At 35.2% G+C, this 21,100-nt stretch overlaps 1 protein-coding gene across 1 annotated transcript in view; it reads left to right on the top strand.

Moving 5' to 3' along the window:
* ATF6 (activating transcription factor 6) overlaps positions 1 to 21,100 on the top strand; it is a gene marked incomplete at its 5' end in the record, with an annotated part of 166,906 nt that overhangs the window by 28,846 nt on the left and 116,960 nt on the right. Inside the window, 2 exons of the mRNA XM_006173144.2 lie at positions 9,885 to 10,070; positions 11,093 to 11,184. Coding sequence (XP_006173206.2) covers positions 9,885 to 10,070; positions 11,093 to 11,184 — 278 coding nt within the window. The remainder of the gene's footprint in view (positions 1 to 9,884; positions 10,071 to 11,092; positions 11,185 to 21,100) is intronic.

Here is a 21,100-nt window from a genome sequence, read left to right as displayed (position 1 = left end):
ATATGATGCTGGAATTTGCTTTAAAATACTCTATGGGGAGGTAATGAGCATAGGATAGAGGAACAAGATTCGCAAAATGTTAATAATCATAGAAGTTGTGTGTGTAATCTTTCTTTCCTTTTGGTGTTTAGGAAGATTTCTACAATAAGTGAATGAACAACAGTAATAAAAATCTAAAAATATTTCAAGATATTTTCAATTAAAAAATTGTGCAACCAGTAAAAAAAAAAAGTTTGTCTTTCACAGGAGACTAAAAAGGTTAAGAATGATGAAAGAGGATTTTTGTTTGCTGGGTTTTTTGTTTTTGTAATTATAGATTCTATTTCACTTTTGGTGATTGGTCTGGTCAAATTATCTGTTTCTTCTTGATTTAGTTTTAGCAGGGTGTATGTTTTTAGAAACTGTCCATTCTTTCTAGGTTGTCCAATTTGTTGGTATACTATGGTATCAGTTGTTTTTTCTCCTCTTGTATTTTTTATTTTGTTTATTTGGGTCCTCTCTCTCTCTTGGTCAGCCCGGGTAGGGGTTTGTCAATTTTGTTTATCTTCAAAAAATCAGCTCTTGGTTTTAATGATCTTTTCTATTTTTTTTTAATCTCTGTTTTATTTATTTCTTCTCTATCTTCATTATTTCCTTTTCTGCAGACTTTGAGTTTTGTTAGTTCTTTTTCTAATTCTTTTAGGTGGTAGGTTAGGCTGTTTGAAACTTTTCTTGTTTCTTGAGGGAAGTCGTCTATTGCCATAAACTTTCCTCTTGTAATTACTTTTGCTGCATCCCATAGATTTTTGTAAGGTTGTTTCTCTTTTCATTTGTCTTGAGGTATTTTCAGATTTATTCTTTGATTTCATTATTGATCTATTGGTTTTTTCATAGCATGTTGTTTAGTGTCCATGTGTTTGTTCTTTTCATACTGTTGTGGTCAGAAAAGATGCTTGAAATAATTTCTGTTCTGAAAGAGGATTTTTAAAATAATCTTTTAAAATTTCCCTTTAATATTCTTTAAATTGTGAATTTGAATGTTTCTTATATAATGCTCCCAAATAGAACTAGCAATAGAAAATATTCGAAATTGTCTTTATATCTTTTGTTTAGACATTCAAAGCATGTATTATGAAATATTTTAGACATGAAAGAAGGCAGTGACTAATTGAAAATTTAATGATGGTAATCATCATTTTATGCCACTGGCCCATTTTGTATCTCAAAACATTTCAGTTAATTATCTATTAGCAAGACATCCTTATAAGTACTTTGGTGTGAAAGAATATGTCTCTTCTGCTTTTGCACTCTTGAGAGTGCTCTGTAAATTTGGTGAATAATTTACTGATGAGGTCTCAACACTGAAGAACTGGGGGATGTGTGAGATGGGAAAGTATAGAACCAACAGATATTAGCTTTTTTCTTAGCAGTATTTGTTGGCTAGCATTCTTACTACTTTTCAAAATTTAGAGTTGACAGTTTTACAGAGGAAAGATTCAAGTATTGTGTGTCTGGTGCAAGAGACCTGAAGACGATTAGAATAAATTTTCTAGTCAACCTGCATTGAGGTTTTTGTGCTTATTTTCCCTTGGCCAGCCCATCAGGAAGTGAGCCAAGCCTTTTCAGTATGAGTTTTCTGGTAAAGGTTTGACTTAATGTTTATTTCAAGTAAAGAAACATCAGTCTGTCCTATCATCTGGCCAAGCCACTCAGGAACCCAGAGTAAATCTGTTCCAGAAGGAGATGCGGAAAACTTTGATCTGCTCGTATATATAGTCTCCTGTGTTAGTAACTTGATTGACCTCAGTGGTGCATGTGTTTATTAGACTCAAGTCCTTTTAAATTAGGATAAATTTGAATTAGTATAAATTCCTGGTGCAAAATGGCCAAACTGAAATTTTTTTCATCAATTATTTTCTGTGTTTTTAAACCAAAAGTGTGATGAAAAAGTTGTAATTCAGTGCGCACACACACACAAAAGTGTATCAGTCTTTTGTGGCTTTGTATTGCCGACATGGCTTCTTTTTTTCCTACCTTTTTTGTTCTTTTGTTTGGCTGGTTTTACTCTCTAGAGGCCTGCTACTGCTATAAAGTAGCGTTTTTAGCATACCATATTCTGCAAACTACATTAAGTGCCACATTTTCTGTTATGAAACAGTTTGCCTGGTTCAAATTATAATCTCACTCTTCCTGCCTTTTGCTGGTAAATCTCTTCTGTTTAACTCTTGGAAACCTCACCTAAGTTTTCAAGAAATATGGTTGGTTTTTGGCTCTGATCCTGATGGAAAAAATGAACATGGTCTCTCATTTCAGTGTAGAAATTCTCTTATGCAGTTTCTTGGTAAATAGCAATTTTGGAACTACAAAGATGGCTTCACGGGAAAGCATGCTTATCTTTCTTCAAAGCTATTGAATGTTGCCAATTATCAAACCAAGGACTTGGAAACAAGCAATCTGTTTAAATCTGCACTCAGTACTTCCACCTACCCATCATAATTCCACAAAGTTCATGAAACTTTATGACCCTGGTTTTAAGTCTGTAGAGTTGCATTGTTTTGGTTATTGGGACAACTGACCAGGGGAAAAAAGTGAAATTCTATTCTAGATATCCTGCAGTGGGTCAAGGTGGAGCACAAACTCTTGGCAGAAATCAATTGGTAGGAACAATGGAAAGAAAATGATGAGGAAGTTGGTCAGAACTAGAAATAGCATCAGATGGGAGACTGATGAAAGGGTACAGGTTTTACTGATAGGAGGCCTCAGATCTTCCTCTCAGCCCATTCACCTCGTTGAGCATCTTCCAAACCCTTTATTACTTTGGACCCTCTGTCTGATTCTTTGCTTAGTGGCTTTGACCCCTTCCTTCCCAGTCCCTTCCCTTTGGGAGTCCCTGCCCTGAGTCACTAGAGCCATCATGAGACGGTAGGTGCTGGGGGGATCCGATCCCCTTTCACTGGCCTGCAGGTATTAGAAGTGGTGTGAATGGGATTCCTCTGGTGTACACACCTAACTGGAACTTTGTATTTCTTTTCTCTGGAGACAGTGTTATACAGTTAACCTCAAGATTTCAGGTATTGCTAGTATTATGAGCATGGAGGTGGTGTGATCTTGGCCTAGAAGGCCTTTGCTTTATTGCAAAGGAGAAATTGCTGAACTTGAGAATTGACTACCTTAACACAAGCAATAAGCAAGTCTCCTTATTGTCCAGAGACAGGTGTTACCTCATCTCTGAAGGTTTCTTGCTGGAAATACAACCCTGAGAAATGGCCTCAGTTAAGAGTGGTCAGGGCCTTGTATTCTTATACCCAGGAAGATGTGTTAGTAGCAGTACTCACAGGGGCCCCCCAGAGGGGTAACTTTCAAGAAAAATTTGACTCTAAAATAATCTGTTTACAATGCAAAGAAGTGCAGAGAAACTGTTAGAATAATGAAGTGTTCTATTTCAGGGGAAAAAAGGGTGTAACTTCTACTGACACTTAAGCTACTTATTTTATCTGTAACACACAAGAATAGATACTCTGTTAGGTCAGAGTGTGAGCTGAACATTTAAGAAATTATGTGGCTAGCTTAGATCTAAGGAGATTAAATAATGGATAGATACTTTTTAGTAACAAAATTCTTTAACAAGAAAGATATTGAGATTGTGATATCTCTTTAGGCTATAAGGTAGTGGAATCCATCAGAACAAATACAGCAGGAAAATTTGGAGATCTGAAAAGCCGTCAGATTCTCATGAAAAATTACTTCTGTGCTGACTACTTTTTGGCTTTGCTGCTACCAGGGACTCTGCAAATAAAAGAAAAACATGCTTTGTTAAAATATCCGTAGTTCCCCTTTAGATGGAGATTTGGGGTTTCTAAAAATTTATCTTGAATAAAGACTCTGGCAAGTAATCTCATTTTTGCTTACTGTAGCTTTGGAATGGAAGTGAATAGAAAGTTTTTTTGGTGGTAGGGGAGTGGGTATAGCTCAGTGATAGAACGCATGCTTAGCATTCACAAGTCTTGGGGTCAATCCTCAGCACCTCTATTAAAAAAAAAGTTTTTTTTTTTCCTGATGTGTTGCGTTAGGTTAAATTTATGTTGTAGCAACTTTAACACAACATTCTTTATTCTTTATTCTGTGTTTTTCAGTTTGGCATCTTGATAAGGTTAATAGTAGTTATTTTTAAAGGGACGCTGAGTTGTATCAATAAATAATTAAATATGTCTCTCTTTTCTCTGATTTTCCTTTCTCGGAGACAATCCTCCCATGGCCCAGGTGCTTTCTAGCCATTTTTGCCCCCTTCTCAGAAGCAGTCATTATTACTAGTTTTTTGTGCATCTTTCTTGAGACAGTTCTTTGATATATAAGTATTTGTATTTTTACCTATTTACCTATTTTGTGGAATGGTAACATAGTATAAACACTGTCTTGTACCTTGCTTTTCTCACTTAATATATCTTAGAGATCCTTCCATACCAGTACATAAAAAGTTTTCTTATTCTTTTAATAGCTGCATCGTAGTGTATTTCATAGGTGTGCTATAATCATTTAAGACTTCTGCAGGTTTTTTCCTTCATAAACATACCTCCATTGAATAACTTGGTACTTATTTAACTTTGTTCATGTGCAAGTATATCTGTAGGATAAATCCCTAGAATTGGAATTGGAGAATCAGAAAGTAGGTAATTTTTCACCTTAGGGGTAGTTGTGATTTGTTTTTCCACTTTCAGTGTCCGAGAGTGCCGGTCACAGGGTTTCTTAATGGAGCCCATAGTTACATTTCAATGTTTCCATAAAGAAGTTCCCTTTTCTTCAGCTAGTTCCTTACCTTGGATAACTGTTGTAATACTTTGTGTTCATGTGCATTTGTCTGGAGAGCCCACAGCTTCTGTGTAGTTTGATTGTTTGTTTTTTCAGTAGCTTAATTAAGCTACAATTCATATATCATAGACTTTACCCTTTTAAAACATAGTTTAGTGGTTGTTTAATATATTCACGGAGTTGTGCTACCATCACTGCTATCTAATTCCAGAATATTTCATCACCCTAAAATGGAACTCCATTCCGCATCCTCCCCAACCCCTGGCAACTACTGATCTACTTTCTGTTTGAAGTTGCCTATTCTGGACATTTCATATCAGTGAAATTATATGCAGTGTAGCTTTTGTGTATGACTTCTTTCACTTAACATAGTATTTTTTCAGGTGCATTCATGTTGTGACATGTATCAGTACTTATTCTTTTTTTTAGAAAATTGTATTGGGTCATAGTCAGTTTACAATGTTGTGTAATACTTATTCCCTTTTATGGACAAATTATGTTCCATTGTTCCAGTGCTGGGACAAGAATTAAGAGCTCCTGACTTCCAGTGTTGTCATTTAATAACTAAATTACTATTCCTGTTACTCATTTGGCTACACCAAGTATTTCTAGGGACATGCAAAGTGGAGGAGTCACTAACTGAAGGCACAAGAAATTGCTCTGAGGATCTTTGAAGGTCCTTGTGCTCAGGATTAAGGTTCTCTCATTCTTCAGGAGGCTCTGCCCACAATGTGACTTTCCTAAGGGCACCTGGTGGTTACTCCTGCCTTTGCCCATCTACCAGTTTTCTCTTCACACAGAAGATGAGATTGGATAGGGCAGCCTGGACCTACAGTCTAGCAGGGGTTTTGGCTATTATCCTTTCTCACTCTGGAAATCATACTACCTGTCACAAGGCATTCTTCATTCAGGAAAAAGAGAAAGAGAAATTTCAAGGTGAAAATTATTGCCTTGACTCTGCCAATCAAATGGTTCAGGTTACCAGTATTGAAGCTTCTTTATTTAATTTTTGGTGAGTAGGAACCTGGTTATACCACACACCCCCCCCCCAACCTAAACACACACACACCTGAATAGAGAGTAAAATAAAACTTTGGCTTTCTGTCATGAGATTTGAGAAGTGTAGGGGTAGTACAAGTAAAAGTTTTCTCTTTTTGTGCTTTAAACAATTTTATGAAAAAAAGTATACTTAAGATTCTTAAGAGGAATCAAATTAAAATATTTAATTTATTTGAACATAAAATTAAAAATATAAATTAAATTGGTTATAAGTTTAAAAATTTGACTGTAAATTAAATTTGCCAATGAGTTTAGCTGTACACATTTTTTAGGATATATTTATAAATATATTTACTATAATATACAATAATATGTAAATTTTTTAAGTCGTGTAAGAAAGTTTATTCCTTTGGCTTTTAAATCAGTTTCAAATAGACAAAATTTATTTTTAAAATTTAATTGAAAAATTTGTTTGATGTGATGAAGAGATTAACTGGGGACAAATTCTGCTTATACATCAGTGCAGAGAGAAAGATTCAGCAAAATGAGAGTTAGAACTGGTAGAAAGACGGAAAGTAAGCCAGTGGCTCATTCACTTGTAGGCCATCAGTACTTGATTTGGCCTGAGCTTCTGGGAGATGTTGGAATTTATTTCTTAGCATTAAAATGTTATACTTTACTGTCTTTAATTTATTGCCATCCAGGACTTTGAAGCTCATTTCTTTTATTTTTAAACTTGTAGTTTTTATCAGTCAATAACTTTTAAAATTAAAAAACATACTGCAAACAGACTTAGAATTTTGACTCTTAAATTGACCAGCCTTTAAAAAGTACTTTTCCATTTGTGAAAGTTCTCCTTTTATGAGAGTCTTTCTTACAGTTAAATAAATAGTTTGTTTAATAATAATGAAACACCGTATTTTATAGTGCAGTGACACTAAAGGGAGAATATTTTGTGGCTGTGGAGTTCTTTTTTTGTTTTGTTTTGCAAAGCACAATGCGTGGTGGAAAAGTTGTCTGAAGGCAGGATGATCGGAAGCAGAGACTGGCTAGCTATTCACTCATTTGGGTCATGCTAAATCATCTGATATGCTCATAAGGGAGATGTGTGAATTAATTAATGGGCCAGAGTATTGATGCATCTTTTCAGACTGCCAACAGAGGAGATTAAGCTTCCAGATACAAGCAGTTCCATCAGTCTTCGATTTCAAATGGGCACATAATTGAAGTCATCACACAGTTCACTTAGTTTAGAGTTCCAGGCTGTGATGCAGGACTTCCTATTTGGTATTTAAAAGCAGTGTGGAGCTGTTGTATAAGTAGCACTGGGCTTGGAATCAGCTGTCCTAAGTTCTAGCCTTGACTCTTCTACTCTCTAACAATATCGAACAGTGAAGCTTATTTTAAAGAATCTTGAAAACTGTAATATTTTCAACAGGAAGAGATTAAGTATATTTTGGAATATTACGATAATTGAAATACTATGCTGCCATTCTCATGGCATGTCAAAGATGATCATAATACATTGTATTTGCAAAAATCAGCTTACAAAACAATAATTACAGTGTAATCCCTTTTTGCTTATGAAAATCTCCCCTCACCAAAAAAAGCAGTATTTTTGTATGAGTGTGTGTGTTTAACCTGAAAATATATATATATATATATATATAGCCTAGGAAATACAGAATAATTTAAATATTTTTTACTCAGATAGCTGAAGATAGCTTGTTGAGATACAAAGTTGAAACTCTGTGTTTGGTGATTCCTGTGGTTTTATATATTTTTACTGTATTTATCCTTTGAATTTATTGGTAGTATTTACTTCATTTTCAAAACTAGTCTATCTTTTTGTATGGGAAGAAATGAATATTTGGCCACAGGTGGTTTTCATTTTTTTTGTATGAGGCGTGTGCATTGACAGCCTTTGAAACTCTATGCTGTGTAGTACGCAGGTGCTTTTATTGTTTATAGAAATCCCTAATCCTTGTTTGAAATTTATTAAATGGTATACCATCTGTAAGCCTCCCCAAATTCCATATATTAACTAGCCTTTAAAGTAAGATTGCCTTTTATCTTAACTTTTAGTATAAATGCTTCCATCTGGGAACCTTCTCTTTTATGTACTTGTTCAGTGTTCTGTGTACTTCAGCACTCTCGTATTAAGTATTAATTATGGACACGGCATTCCTAGTAACAATGAAGATCACTAAGAATAACAGCAGATTGAACAGGGTGTCATTGTCCAGAGAATAGTTTGAATAATTGATGCGTAATCAGTCCATCATGGCTTTTCCACTGCTGTGTGTGTGTGTGTGTGTGGTGTGGTGTGTGTGTGTAGCATTACTTAAGAGTGGGATAGTTATTCCACAGGGAAATTTATAGATTGATGGTTATATAAGCCAGTATTCTTGTGAAGTTTCAGTTAAAAAAAGGAAAAATACCCTTCTTGACATCTCATGTAATGTTTCTTTTCCTTGTGAGTTCTGATTGAAAGGTTGTTGACAGTGTTTGGTGCTGAGAGATTGCCTGGTTGGCTTTGGTATACCTCTGTGTCTAGCAAATGTAGCATGGGGTGGGAATTGTGTTGTTATGTTAAAAGAAATCAGTATTAAATTATTTAATTTTATTTACCCATCTCAGTAAGTTATTAAATACCCACAGTAAAATGTTTTTTTTTAAAGCCCTTTACAAAACACAAAGAAGTCAGTAAATCAGTCATCTGTATACTTACAATAATACATATAATATTATTTGGTGCTTTTTATGGACTTAATTTTGCTACCTCACCATCTCTCACAAATAAGTTAGACTAATGCTGAAACAAATAGGTTCCATAATTTAGTTTAGAAAATGTGGCAACAAATTTGCTCAGTAAGTTTTGATTAATGGTAGATATTGTGGGTAGTATTATATGATTTTGTCTTCTAAGATTTTATAAAATCTAATTGGAGAGAAAATGTTAACATTTACGAACCAGTTGAGACCATTAGAGTGTTCAAGTGTGTCTTCCAAATTGTAAGGGCATAAGAAAGTCAGACAAAATATAAACTCTAAGTGGTTTAGTTTGGAGGGTCCTTAGAATTAGGTTGGTGGAGGAGACAGCATTCCAAATTGGAATAAACAGTATGAATAAAGGAACTAATTAGGCATGTGTTAAGACTTTGCAGTAGCCTTAATGATATGATTGGAGGGTGTGGTGTGAACAGTTGTGGGGTTAGGGCAGTAGGGAGTGGTCACATTATGAAAGATTTTAAAAGCAAAAGGTGGGTAGCTAGAAAGAATGACTAGCTTGTTTTTGTAATGGAGTTGCAAGATTAAAATGGTTTTTTGGGAAGGAGGTTATCTTAGAAATGGTAGACAGGAAGAGATTGAAGCCAATTAAAATAGGAGGCTGTTGCAGTAGTCTAGAGATGAGTTAATGAGTGCCTGTATTAGGAAAATGGTAGTGGAAATGGAAAGGAAGTAACTGAGACATACTTTCACTGGAAGAAACTTGGATATTAGCATATCCTCAATACATATTTAGTGAGTACGTGAAAGATTGAGAGATGGAGTAAATTTAGAGAATGAAAGAAAAATAGGTTAATGGTCACTTCTTCCTTTATATCCTGAGAGATACTTACCACTGACATAAGATGAGTAGAGTAAAAAAAAAAATTTAGGTAGAGGGAGATAATAAGTTTGCACATACTGAGATAGAAGTGATGGTAACTCTGCAAGTTGATGTGGCTTAATAAGTAGTTGGATATATGATTCAGGAAAACAGTCAATTAATTCAGGACCTGCAGTATAGATTAAAGGTGTAAATGTATACATATGTATACATACATATATATGTAGCATTTTTCTAAAGGGAAAAATTGGAAGATCAATAAATAAGCCTTAAAAAACACTAGAAGAAATTATTTAGTATTTAGACTTTAGAAGGTCCTATTAATCATTTGATGTCAGTTTACTTAGAGTAATATTTTTTAAAACCTGTTTTAAAACAACCAATAACCTATGCCTTGAATAATTTGTTTAAAAATAGTTGTAAAAATCAGTATATTCTGGTCTGATCCTAAAATCCAAATGTTCTGATTCACTGTAACTTTTCCTAGATTGCCGTGCTAAGGAGACAGCAACGTATGATAAAAAATCGAGAGTCGGCTTGTCAGTCCAGAAAGAAGAAGAAAGAGTACATGCTAGGGCTAGAGGCAAGGTTAAAGGCCGCCCTTTCAGAGAATGAGAAGCTGAAGAAAGAGAATGGATCATTGAAGCGGCAGCTGGATGAAGTCGTGTCAGAGGTGAGTGCCTGGGGTAGAGCTGGGGATGATGGGTTAAAGTATTCTTTTATCCTAAGAAATCAATTGGAAATTTTACATTTTAAATTAAATTGTATAAAATAACAGTACCAAGAAAAGACCAGCACAATAAGCCCAAAAACATTTGTAGCAAGGATAAAGTATTGGAAAGAGGAACCTTTGAATTGTACCTCCTAAGCTTTGTACGAGAGTTGTCTCCTTTTCCTGTGTTTCTCCTCACTCATTACCGGAGCACTCTTCTTCCTCTTCTTGGTCATCTCCCTCTCCTACTCTTTTGTCTCCCCCCTCCCCCTCCCCACTTCTTCCTTCCTCCCTCTCTCCTTTTTTGACTAAATGAATCCCATTGAGGATCTTAAATAGTCCCCTTATGTCATTCCTTTTAAAAAAGGAAACAACACAAAATTTAAAAAATTTTAGTGTTTTCTCACGACCACAGTTACGTATTTTGCATTTTGTTGCCATGCTGGTCTTAACAAGGTTAACCTTTTCCTTAATTCTGTTCATGTAATGTGCTGTTTTCGGAGTTTCCTACTGCAGTGCTGTCCTGTGTGTAGATGGGCCTGCGGTGCTGGCCCACGTAGATGTCTTGTGCCTGCTGAGTGAGGCTTCTTACGTTGCTCTTTCTCTCTTGCCCTGAGCACATGGGAATATTCCATTATGTTACTGAAAACAGTGATTTAAGAGGGAGACAAATTGCAGAAGTATTTCAAACTTCTTTGAAGATCCATAAAAATATAAAATTGTTGAATCCTTTCCTTTTGGGTGAAGAAGCATCTGCAACAGACTGGTGACTGTGTTTCTTCTCTCCTTTTCTCTCTCTGCCAGAGAATTTGGAAGGTTCTGCTCTAGTGTTTTGAAAAGTACTATTTCCTCACCTTTGAGTTTTGTTTTTTTGTTTAAGCATTCACATAACTGGTGAAGAGGAGAGTTCTTATCAAAGAAGATGCTTTTTGTGAGATTGATGTGTAGTTTAATTGTATTTAACATCATTATTTTTTTTTTAGAACCAGAGGCTTAAAGTTCCTAGTCCAAAGCGAAGAGCAATCTGTGTGATGATAGTATTGGCGTTTGTAATACTGAACTATGGACCCATGAGGTAAGTGTATAGACAAGTATTTTGGATATTAATGTTAAAAATTTTAATTCTCATTATTATTTTAGCTCTACTCATAAGCTAGAGAAAAACAGATTTGTTTTGTTGTTCTCAGAGAAAAGAAGGAAGAAGAAAGATTGGTTCCTCTTCCTTGTTCTTCACCTCGGTCCAGCAGAAAGTTTAAAATTTTTTAATGAAGGAAGCCTTAAATTAGTAAACAGATCACTGGTGAAGCAGAATAATGAACTGATTGAGATCATGGGCCTTGAAATCAGACTGAGTTCAAATCCTAGCTAATCCACTTAGTAATTTTGTTGTCTTAAGCAAGTTATTTAATCTCTCTGTGCCTCAGTTCCTTCCCTTCCTCAGTAATGTAATACTATTACCTGCCTCAGTTCTCTGATACATGAGCATCAGTGATTAGAAGGCACTTGGATGGCTTCCTCCTTAGCTAGAAAATAAGCAGCCAGAGCAGTAATTCTGTTTCTGATTTTGTAGGTTTGGAACGGGAATCAATATAAATATTTTAAGCATTTCAGCTGAATTTGGTACAGGTTTTCAGCTACATGACACCTAAGAAAGTCTGCTTTTAGGTTGGAGTCGTAGACTATTAGAATTCAAAGAGATGTTAGGAATCATCTTTTTCAGATTCCCACTCACTGTGGCACACTCAATACATAGACAAAACCAGCATCCCACGTGTTAGGGAATCAAAGAGTAATCAGGCAGGGGCTAATTCCTTAGTCCCATCATGAAGTGCCATAGACCTGTCTACTTTTTAATTACTTTACTAAGACTGTTCAGTGGAAAGAGGTCATAATTCTGAATTGACTTATTTTTGAAAGTTCATACTATACTAGACATATTACAATAGAATATGCTGAAGAGATACCTGGAATAAGCAAGCAAAAAAACTTTTTTGCTACTTTATTCATTATTTACTCTTGACATTTTGCCCATATTCTTCATGTTAAAATTATTTTGTCATTTAAATTTTTGTGTTTGAAGACTGGGACTTTTTTAATTCACGAAGGTCTATCTCTTGATTAATAAAGGAAAAACGAGATATGTTAATCAAAACCTTGTACTCCTGACTTAGGAACTTAAATATAATTAAATTCTTTGAATAGAGTGAATGAGATTACTATAGAATGAATAGAGTCACCAGCAGCTCTCAGAGAAAAAGCATTTTATACCCTCAGTACCAGAGGGGAGCTGCGTGGGTCTGGGCCATTTGTTAAAACTTCTCCAGCTACACTCATTCTTCCTTTCAAAGTCTCTTTTATATAATCACTTTTTGCACTGATTTCCCTTCAAGACTTGTCCACAGCCATTGGGAAAAACAGAACCATAGGTTTTAATTATTATATTTGTTTGTTTTCTTTAAAATTAAAAAAAAATTTTATACAATTTTTAAAGGTTACTTTCCATTTACAATTACTGCAAAATATTGGCTATATTCCCCTTGTTGTACGATATAAACTGGAGCCTATCTTACACACAGTAGTTTGTGCCTCCCACTCCCCAACCCCTATGTTGCCCGCCTGCACTGGTAACCACTAGTTTAATTATTATCTTATATTTAAGTATTAGCTTTTTGAGGTGACCATTAGTCGGTATACCCTGAAGAGTCTAATTTTGATCATTATAGAGGCTGCTCCTTCTCCTTTTCCTTTTAAATGTTCTTTAGACTACCTGGAACCCCAGGGTGCTATGCTTTCAGAACTGCTGCCATAATTAATGTAACTATTCTCCTATTCATAGGCATTTAAGTTACTTATTTTAACTTGTTTACACACACACACACACACACACATATGGTATTGTCCATATATACATAGAGAAAGAGTATGTATGGGGTGTGTGTGTGTGGAGAGAGTAGACTGGAGTTAGAAGGTATGACTATCTGAAATGTGATAGATTATGCCAAGTTGCCTTCCAGAAAGACTGTCCCAGTTTCCACTCCCACCAGCAAGTGGAAGGAAGATCCGTTTCTCTACACCTTTCCTAATGTGGTTATTGTAAATGTGCTTTAATATTTATTTAAATATTTCATATTTGATCTTATGAATCAAAAATATTATCTTTACTACAGCCACACTGGCCTCCTTGCTCTTCCACACACTAATGATGTTCGTGCTTCAGGGTCTTCACATTTGTTATTCCCACTGCCTGGAGTTCTCTTCCCCCAGTGGCCTTCCACCAAGTGTTAGCTCAAATGCCACCTCAATGAGACTGTCCAGGACTACCTTCTCTAAATTGCCAGCCCTGCTCCTGCCACCACACTCCCTATTCCCCTTCTTCCTTTACTTTTCCTGGTAGCACCTCTCATTTTCTAGTATACTATGTAGTTTACTTATTTATTTTCTTTACTTTCTTGCAGAGATTTTCATCTCTTTCTGTTTTACAGTGCTTAGTGCACACATAGTAGTAGTAGGCACGTAGTAGTCACTCAGTATATGTTTGTAGTATGAATGAATGTATTCCCTATGTCCCCCATTAGAAGTAAGTTATTTTTTGATATGTCTTTAGCTAGTTGTATTTCCCTTTTAAAAGATTACTTGCAGTCTTGACCAAAAAAGTCCTTTCTTTTAGTATGAGTTGCTATAAACCCATTTGCATATGTTAAGCATGTATCTAGTGTTTATTGACAACTAACCCACTTTCCATACTCTACATATATTTGCTAATTCCTACTTTTGTATGTTTACACCATTCCGAGACAGAAAGGACTTCCTTCTCTCTCTCAACTTACGTTTTTTATTTTCCCCACTGACATTCTTGGTATTGCTTTATTCAACTGTTTCTCACCATTTATGCAATTTGTTACGTTTTCTTCTACTTGTTGAAGTTGTGCTTTGTGCTATTGTTGTTTCTTACACATGTTTTTTTTTTATCGTAGCTGTAAGGTCTCAGGTCATGTTGTCTAGTTCTTTAATTTTATCCTATAGAGACAAGACAGTGTTCATCCCAGAGCAGATACATATTTATGTGTGTTCATTTGCTATTTCTCAAAAACGGTGTGCTTTTAGTTCCTCATGCCTTATCTAGGCTATAGAAGGTACGCATTATTTATTCAGTCAGACATACGGCAAATATTTTTAGACCACTGTTATTTGCCAGCTACTGAGCAAGGAACCAGGGAGGCAAACATGAATAAAAGTCTAGTAAGAGAAGCACATATGTAAACAATTGTAGTAGAAAGAATTATGTAGATGTCGTATAAAGATAGGGGCATATTCCTGAAGGAACATCAGTAACTGATAATGGGAATCACAGAAGCTTTATGCAGTAGCATTTGATGAAAGAATAAGAAGAATGGAATTAAGCTGCAGGAAGTGAGGATGGTGTTGGGGAGACATCTTGTTGTGAAAGCCCTCCTAAGTCAGTAGAGATTTGAAAAGTAAGACAGGAACAAAAAAGTTTCATGAATTAATGATCTTTACTGATGCTGAGGTGATGGGTGTCTTGGGGGATGGGCCTTATTTCCATGAACAGGTAGATCGATCCATTATGGAAGGAGGAGATAATGGTCTTAGTTTATCAGTTAAGGTTTGTGTTACAAAAATTAGATGGACAGTACAAAAAGAGGAATTAAGAATGGGAGAAAGTTTAAATACTTGGAAATCCTGAGGAACAACCTGAGGAGATCTATGTGTCTCTCTCTGTGTGAAGACTTTAGGAACAGAAAGCCAAGAAGTTGTGGGAGAATTAGGAACTGTTCATATTTTTAAAAACATGTTAAAAGGCTTAGATTAAAGAAAAGCAACAAAGAGAAGAGCTGGAAGGAATGCAGAAATACCCAAGTGTCTTAACAAGCTGGAATATCACCAGACACCAAGAATGAAATCAGAAAGAAACTGGCCATAAAACTCATAAAGACCAGAAACTATTTCTTCTAGAGAAAGTTTGGCACAAGCAATGTAATATCACAGCTTAGAGTGCAACAGTGATTTGAAAGACTGAAATCTACCCCTGAACCAAATGTTAGGAATGGAGATATTCCATCACGTATATTATTCAGAAGCATTTCTTCATTGACCTCATTGTCCGCAGCCTCTTCACTGCGGGACTGAGGGTCTTCTCGGGCCTGGGAGTCTGCCAGAGGAGCAGGAACTCCCCAGTTGAACCTTGTTAGTACCACCTGCTAGATATTTATTGAACAACATCCACACCCATGGCCTTGTATATGTATAAAGCAAGCATTATTATGTTTTAATTGGCACAGAAACTACATAGGCTTTTAAATAACAGATTGTGAGTTCTAACTGAACTTTTCTAAGGTACCACAAAATTAAGTCTGGCCAGACCAATAGACATTTAAATCGGAGATTTCCAAAGCATTTTAAATTTAGGAACCTAAATTCTTTCAGAAGAGATCACATTACCATAATAAAGTTGTTAATGTTGTTTCAGATGTTCAATGTAGAATTGAACTTTTGTGCCTTATTAGTGTAAGTCCAAGTGAAAAAAAAATATAACACACGTTTGCCAAATATAGGTATGCCTTAAGAAACATTTCCTGAAACCACTTGGTGATGAAATGTAAATACATCTTACATCTAAAGTAAGAGAGTTTTGTCAAAGTAATGTGTAGCAAAACTGACTAGTTTGAAGAGTTTTGGGTTACTGAATAGTCATCACACAGAAAAAGAAAATAAACTAAATAGACTTGAAATGGTTAATTTTTCTGACCTTATTGATAGTGTGTGGATGGTGAAGAAGGCATCTAGCTATTTTTGGCACAGGATTCAAGGAACTGGCCTACTCTGGGTGGTCTGTAAAAATAGTAACTTTAGGCAGCAGGGAATGGCTAAAAGGATAAACGTGAATTGGTAAGAAACCCTCTTCTCACTTACTACTTATTGAGATTGATTGTATGATTATTAGTCATATTTTATCATTGAAGAACCTGAAATTTAACCGAGGTCTCTTTTTAAAAATTATCATTAAAAACTGCCTTTTCTACTATACCATAAAGCATTTTTTTTCCTACCATTGTTCAAGAAACCTTAAGGACTTCTATTTTTGGCAATATGGTAGGTTAGAGGTACAGAGAAATTCTTTGCATTTTAGTACACTAGAAAATGCTGGCTTGAAAAACAAATCAAAACTCCTTTATTTCATGGCTGAACTGAGGAAAAAGGACGGACTTCCCAGAGGCCAGAAATACTAAGATAGTATGAATCCATAATGGTAAGTTAGCATTAGCATTGGAAGTGGTGCTTGTCCTTGAGTTATTTCCTGATCCTTTTGGCCTAGCATCTAGCAGTGGGAAAGAAAGCTCTGTAGCCAAACAAATTGAGAAGTCACAGCTGAAGCCCTCTCACCCAAGTAGAGCTGGAACTTCCAAAGAATGACACTCTTGGTTGCTAGAAGGAGGGAAAAGAGTAGATTGCCATACCACACAGGAAGAGTGTTGGTAAGTACCTATCTTGGTATTGACTTGGAGTAGAGTGGAAGTAAAGAAAAAATTTTCTCTGAAGATTCTTTACCACAAGTCCTAACTCATGCAGATTTGAGTCTGAATTTATACTACCTCTGTGGCCCTCAAAAAGACCAAGCCAGAAAACAGTTTAAGCAGTTCTGTGTTGGTGGTACTGCTAGTCCCCTGGCAGAAGCAAATGCAAATCCTTCTAAGAGAAAGGCACTTTAAATAGATACCTAAAAAAAATTGCCAAAGATAGAGTTCCAGTTGAACAGGAACCCACATCCCCTCACCTCCCCCACATTATTAAACACATCAGGAAACAGGCCACCATGAACAAGAGTTAGAGGAAATAACAAACTGCAGAATCCAACTCTCAAAGATTACAGATATTTGAGTTAACAGATATAAGATGTAAAATAAATATGTTAAATAAAAGAGGGAATTAAAATATAACAACAGAACAAAAGACTGTCAGAATTGATCATTTTAACATTTTGAAAAAATCTGGAAAAATGTAATGATTAAAAGTTAAAATGAGAAAAACAATGTGCAGGTTAAAACAACAAATTAGGCACATTTGAAGAAAGAAATATTGAATGAAAGGATGGATTAGAAGAAGTTATACAGAATATAACACAGAGAGACAAAGAGATGGAAACATGAGAGATATTAAGAGACTTGGAGGTACACTACCTTAACCAAGCAGTCAAGGTAACAATACTAGTCATGGGATGCGCTGACATCTTGTACCTCCTGATGTGATGCACTGAAAAGGGCAAAGGGCACAATATCGCTTCTGTGACATTCCTGCTAAAAGTGCATTACCTAGATTTTTATCATGAAAAAACACCAGATAAATCCATATTGAGGGGACATTCAAAATCTTTTGTAATCTGCAGAAGTGTCAAGGTATTAAGGAAGAAGGAAAATGACCTCAAAAGAAGGTTTTGAGATATAGAAATGAATAGCGAACACAAAAATAATAAATGTGGGTGAAGCTTTAAAAAAAGTTAATGATATAAAACATTAACAATGTCTAGTTTGTAAGGTTAAACAAATAAAGATGGGAGTGTATTATCCCCTCCTTATTCTTGGGGGATATTTTCCAAGATCCCTCATAGATGCCTGAAATCGTGGATCGTACCAAACCCTATATATACTATGTTGTTTCCTATACATATATACCCATGATAAAGTTTAATGTATAAATTAGGCACAGTAAGAAATTAACAACAGTAACTAATAATAAAATAGAATAATTATAACATTATCCTATAATAAAAGTTTTGTGAATGTGGCCTCTCTCTCAAAATAAATTTGTCTTATGGTACAAATTTAATGCCTTTTCCATCTTATCTAAGCACTTATCATACACCGTGACCATAACTTTTGAGTTTGAGGTGTGGTGATAAGACTAGTACAAATTTCTTTTTACTTTTTCGCAATTTCACAGATAGATTTGTTTTTACCATAGATCTTAGCAGCCTCAGCATATGATTTTTTTCCTCTCCTTATTAAGTTGAGAACTTTTTCATTTACAGGAAGCACTTTAGAGCTTCACTTTGGTGTGTACAGATTGTCAGCATCACTACTCTTGTACTTTGGGGCCATTATTAAGTAAAATAAGGGTTACTTGAACCCAGGCACTGCAGTGCTGATACAGTCGCCCTGGTAGTTGTGAGATGGCTACTAAGTGACTTAACGAGTAGGATACACTGAACAAAGGGATGATTCCTGGGTGGGACTGAGCAGGACAGTACGAGATTTCATCATGCTACTCAGAATAATGCACAGTTTAAAACCTATGAATTGTTTATTTCTGGAATTTTTCATTTAAGTATTTTCAGGCTATGGTTGATCACAGGTAACTGAAACCACAGAAAGCGAAATCGCACGGGGGGACTACTATAATTTCTGGATAGGAATATCTGATAAATTGTGAGGGGAGTGATTAAACTTAAAACACTCAGTTTCTATTCTTGTTTGGGAAGTAGGTAAAGATAATGATTATGTCTAGACTTAAAATTAATTGGCATTTTAAAGTTTTAAAGGGTAACCTCTAACAAATATAATTAGAGTATATCATTTCAAAATCTAGTAGAAGAAAAATCATGGAATGTGGTGGACAGACTCAGTCCAAAAGATGGCATGAAGAGAGAGAAAGAAAGAAACTGCTAGATTATGAAAGCACAAAATATTATAGTAGAAATGAATCTTGAATATTATCTATAATCACAGTAAGTGGAAATATACTGAACTCTGCATTTAGAAGGCAGGGGGGAGGGGAAAAAGTAAAGTTCAGTTTTATGTTATTTATAAGAGAAATACCTAAAAGCATAAAGCTATAGAAAAGTAGAAGCCCAAAGGATGGAAAAAGCAAATACTAGCCAAATGAAAGCTGGAGTTGCTTTGTAAATATCAGACACATAGACTGTAAGGAGAAAAGCATTATTAGACATAGTCACTACATGCTGATTTAAAAGTTTAGTTTACCAAGAAGATAAAATAATTCTAAATTAGTATGGTCCTAATAATATAGCTTGGAAATAGTAATTGATGAAACTACAGGGGAAAATTGACATTCTGCTGTTACAGTAGGAAATTTTAGCCTACCTCTCTCAGTAATTGATAGATAAGAAAATCTGCAAGAATACAAATGATTGGATTATTGTCATGATTAAATTTGACCTAATGACTGTATGTATATAAACTGCATCTATCAACCTCAGAGAGTTTTTCAACCATACACGAAAGTGTTAAAAAATTAATCTGTACGAGGTCATAAAGGAAGTATCAACAAATTTCGAAGACTAACATAATTGACTACATTAACTGTCAATGCAATTAAGCTAGAAATCAATAACAAAAACATGAAACTAAGAACTCCTATACTACTAAAAATTACAAAGCATAATGAAACCCATAGATCAAAGAAGAAATCATAATGAAATTTGGTATTCAATTATGGTATTAAAATGCTATTTATCAGACCTTGAAAGAAGTATCACATTGTGTGGGAAAAGCAAATTGCAGAAAAATGTTTATAGTATGATGACATTTATATCAAGTTCAAATCAGAAAAACTGTACATTATGAATGAATGTGCATATGTGGTATAGCTATAAAGAAAAGCAAGGGAATTGTTATTACAGATTTCAAAAGTGACAGTGAGCAAGTTTAACTCATCCCTGGAGAGGAAGGGGTAAGTATTTCTTCTTGATGCTCCCAAATTATCCTGTATACGTATCATAGAATGTATCACACTTTACTAATTGTTGGTGTATCTGTCTTCACCACTATAGACTCTTGTGTTTTTTTTTTAAAAGACTAGAAGTTCTGCCTTATTTCTTTTTCAGTGTTCTCAGCATCTAGCTTAATGTGTATAGTACATGGTAGACACATGTTGCACTGAATTGCTAAGAAGGGTTTTGTCATGGTGACAAAGAGAAAAGGACATTCCAGGCAGAGAGAATACTCTGAACAAATGCTTAGAGAGTTGAAAGAGGGTGGCTTTTACCTGGAATAAAACTGCAGTCAGGGATGGTTAGAGCTCACCTTGTTTTTAGTTGTACTTGATATATTGTAGCTACTTAATAAATATTTGTTGGATAATGGTTGAGTGACTAAATGAATGAATGACTGAGTGTGAATGAGCATGGAATATATGGTGGGGAATGGGCTGAAACAATTGCGCTGAAAAGGCAGGCTGTGACCAGGTCATACAGGGCATCACGTTTGCTACAAAGGAGAAAAGGATGAAACAGTGACTAATGCAAGGGAATGTTATAGTGAGTACTAAGTGATATGGTGTGTGTTATGAGCGTTGTACTGAACAGAGGGAGATAAATGAAGATAGTTACTTGTAAGGAAAGGCTTCACTGGAGGAGAATAAAATGAAAGATTTATAAGAAGAGGAGAGATAGACATTCCAAGGGAAGGGTATGACACATGACAATAACCAAGGTATAATGCAGAGATAGGAAAGAAGTTGTCCCCCTGCTTAAAAAATAAAAAAGGCAAAAAATTTTCTTCCAATCCTGAGCCTCTCATGACTGATTACATTTAAAATTTTTTGTTGGACATTTTCTAAGGTACCTTAATTTTCATAGCTATTCCTTTATCTCATTACTACTACTTTCTGCACTATAAATGTAGTTTCTTCTAATCATTTTTTATATACTAAACCTTCTAACAGATGTTGAAATTGGATAAGATACAACATAAATGGTTATTAAGTTTAAATTTTATGAGATTGAAGGGGATATTTTCTTTGTTGGGAGAGGGCTTGATCTTTTATAATTTCCTCCTCATGGGTTCCTACTTCCTTGAAGCAGTGGTCATAGAGCACACCTGACATTGTTCATACCAAAGGCATGGTTTTTCATTGCTACTCTATGCTGTGTTCTGTTTAATTTATAAGTTTTATTATTGTTTTAAGTTTGTACTTCATGACTGTTTTGACAGTAGGTAAGTTTAACTCGCTCCCAG

This window comes from Camelus ferus, chromosome 21, assembly GCF_009834535.1.
Source record: "Camelus ferus isolate YT-003-E chromosome 21, BCGSAC_Cfer_1.0, whole genome shotgun sequence".
NCBI lineage: Eukaryota > Metazoa > Chordata > Mammalia > Artiodactyla > Camelidae > Camelus > Camelus ferus.
Note: the sequence above shows the minus strand (reverse complement) of the source record. Positions and strands in the feature narration are given on the sequence as shown.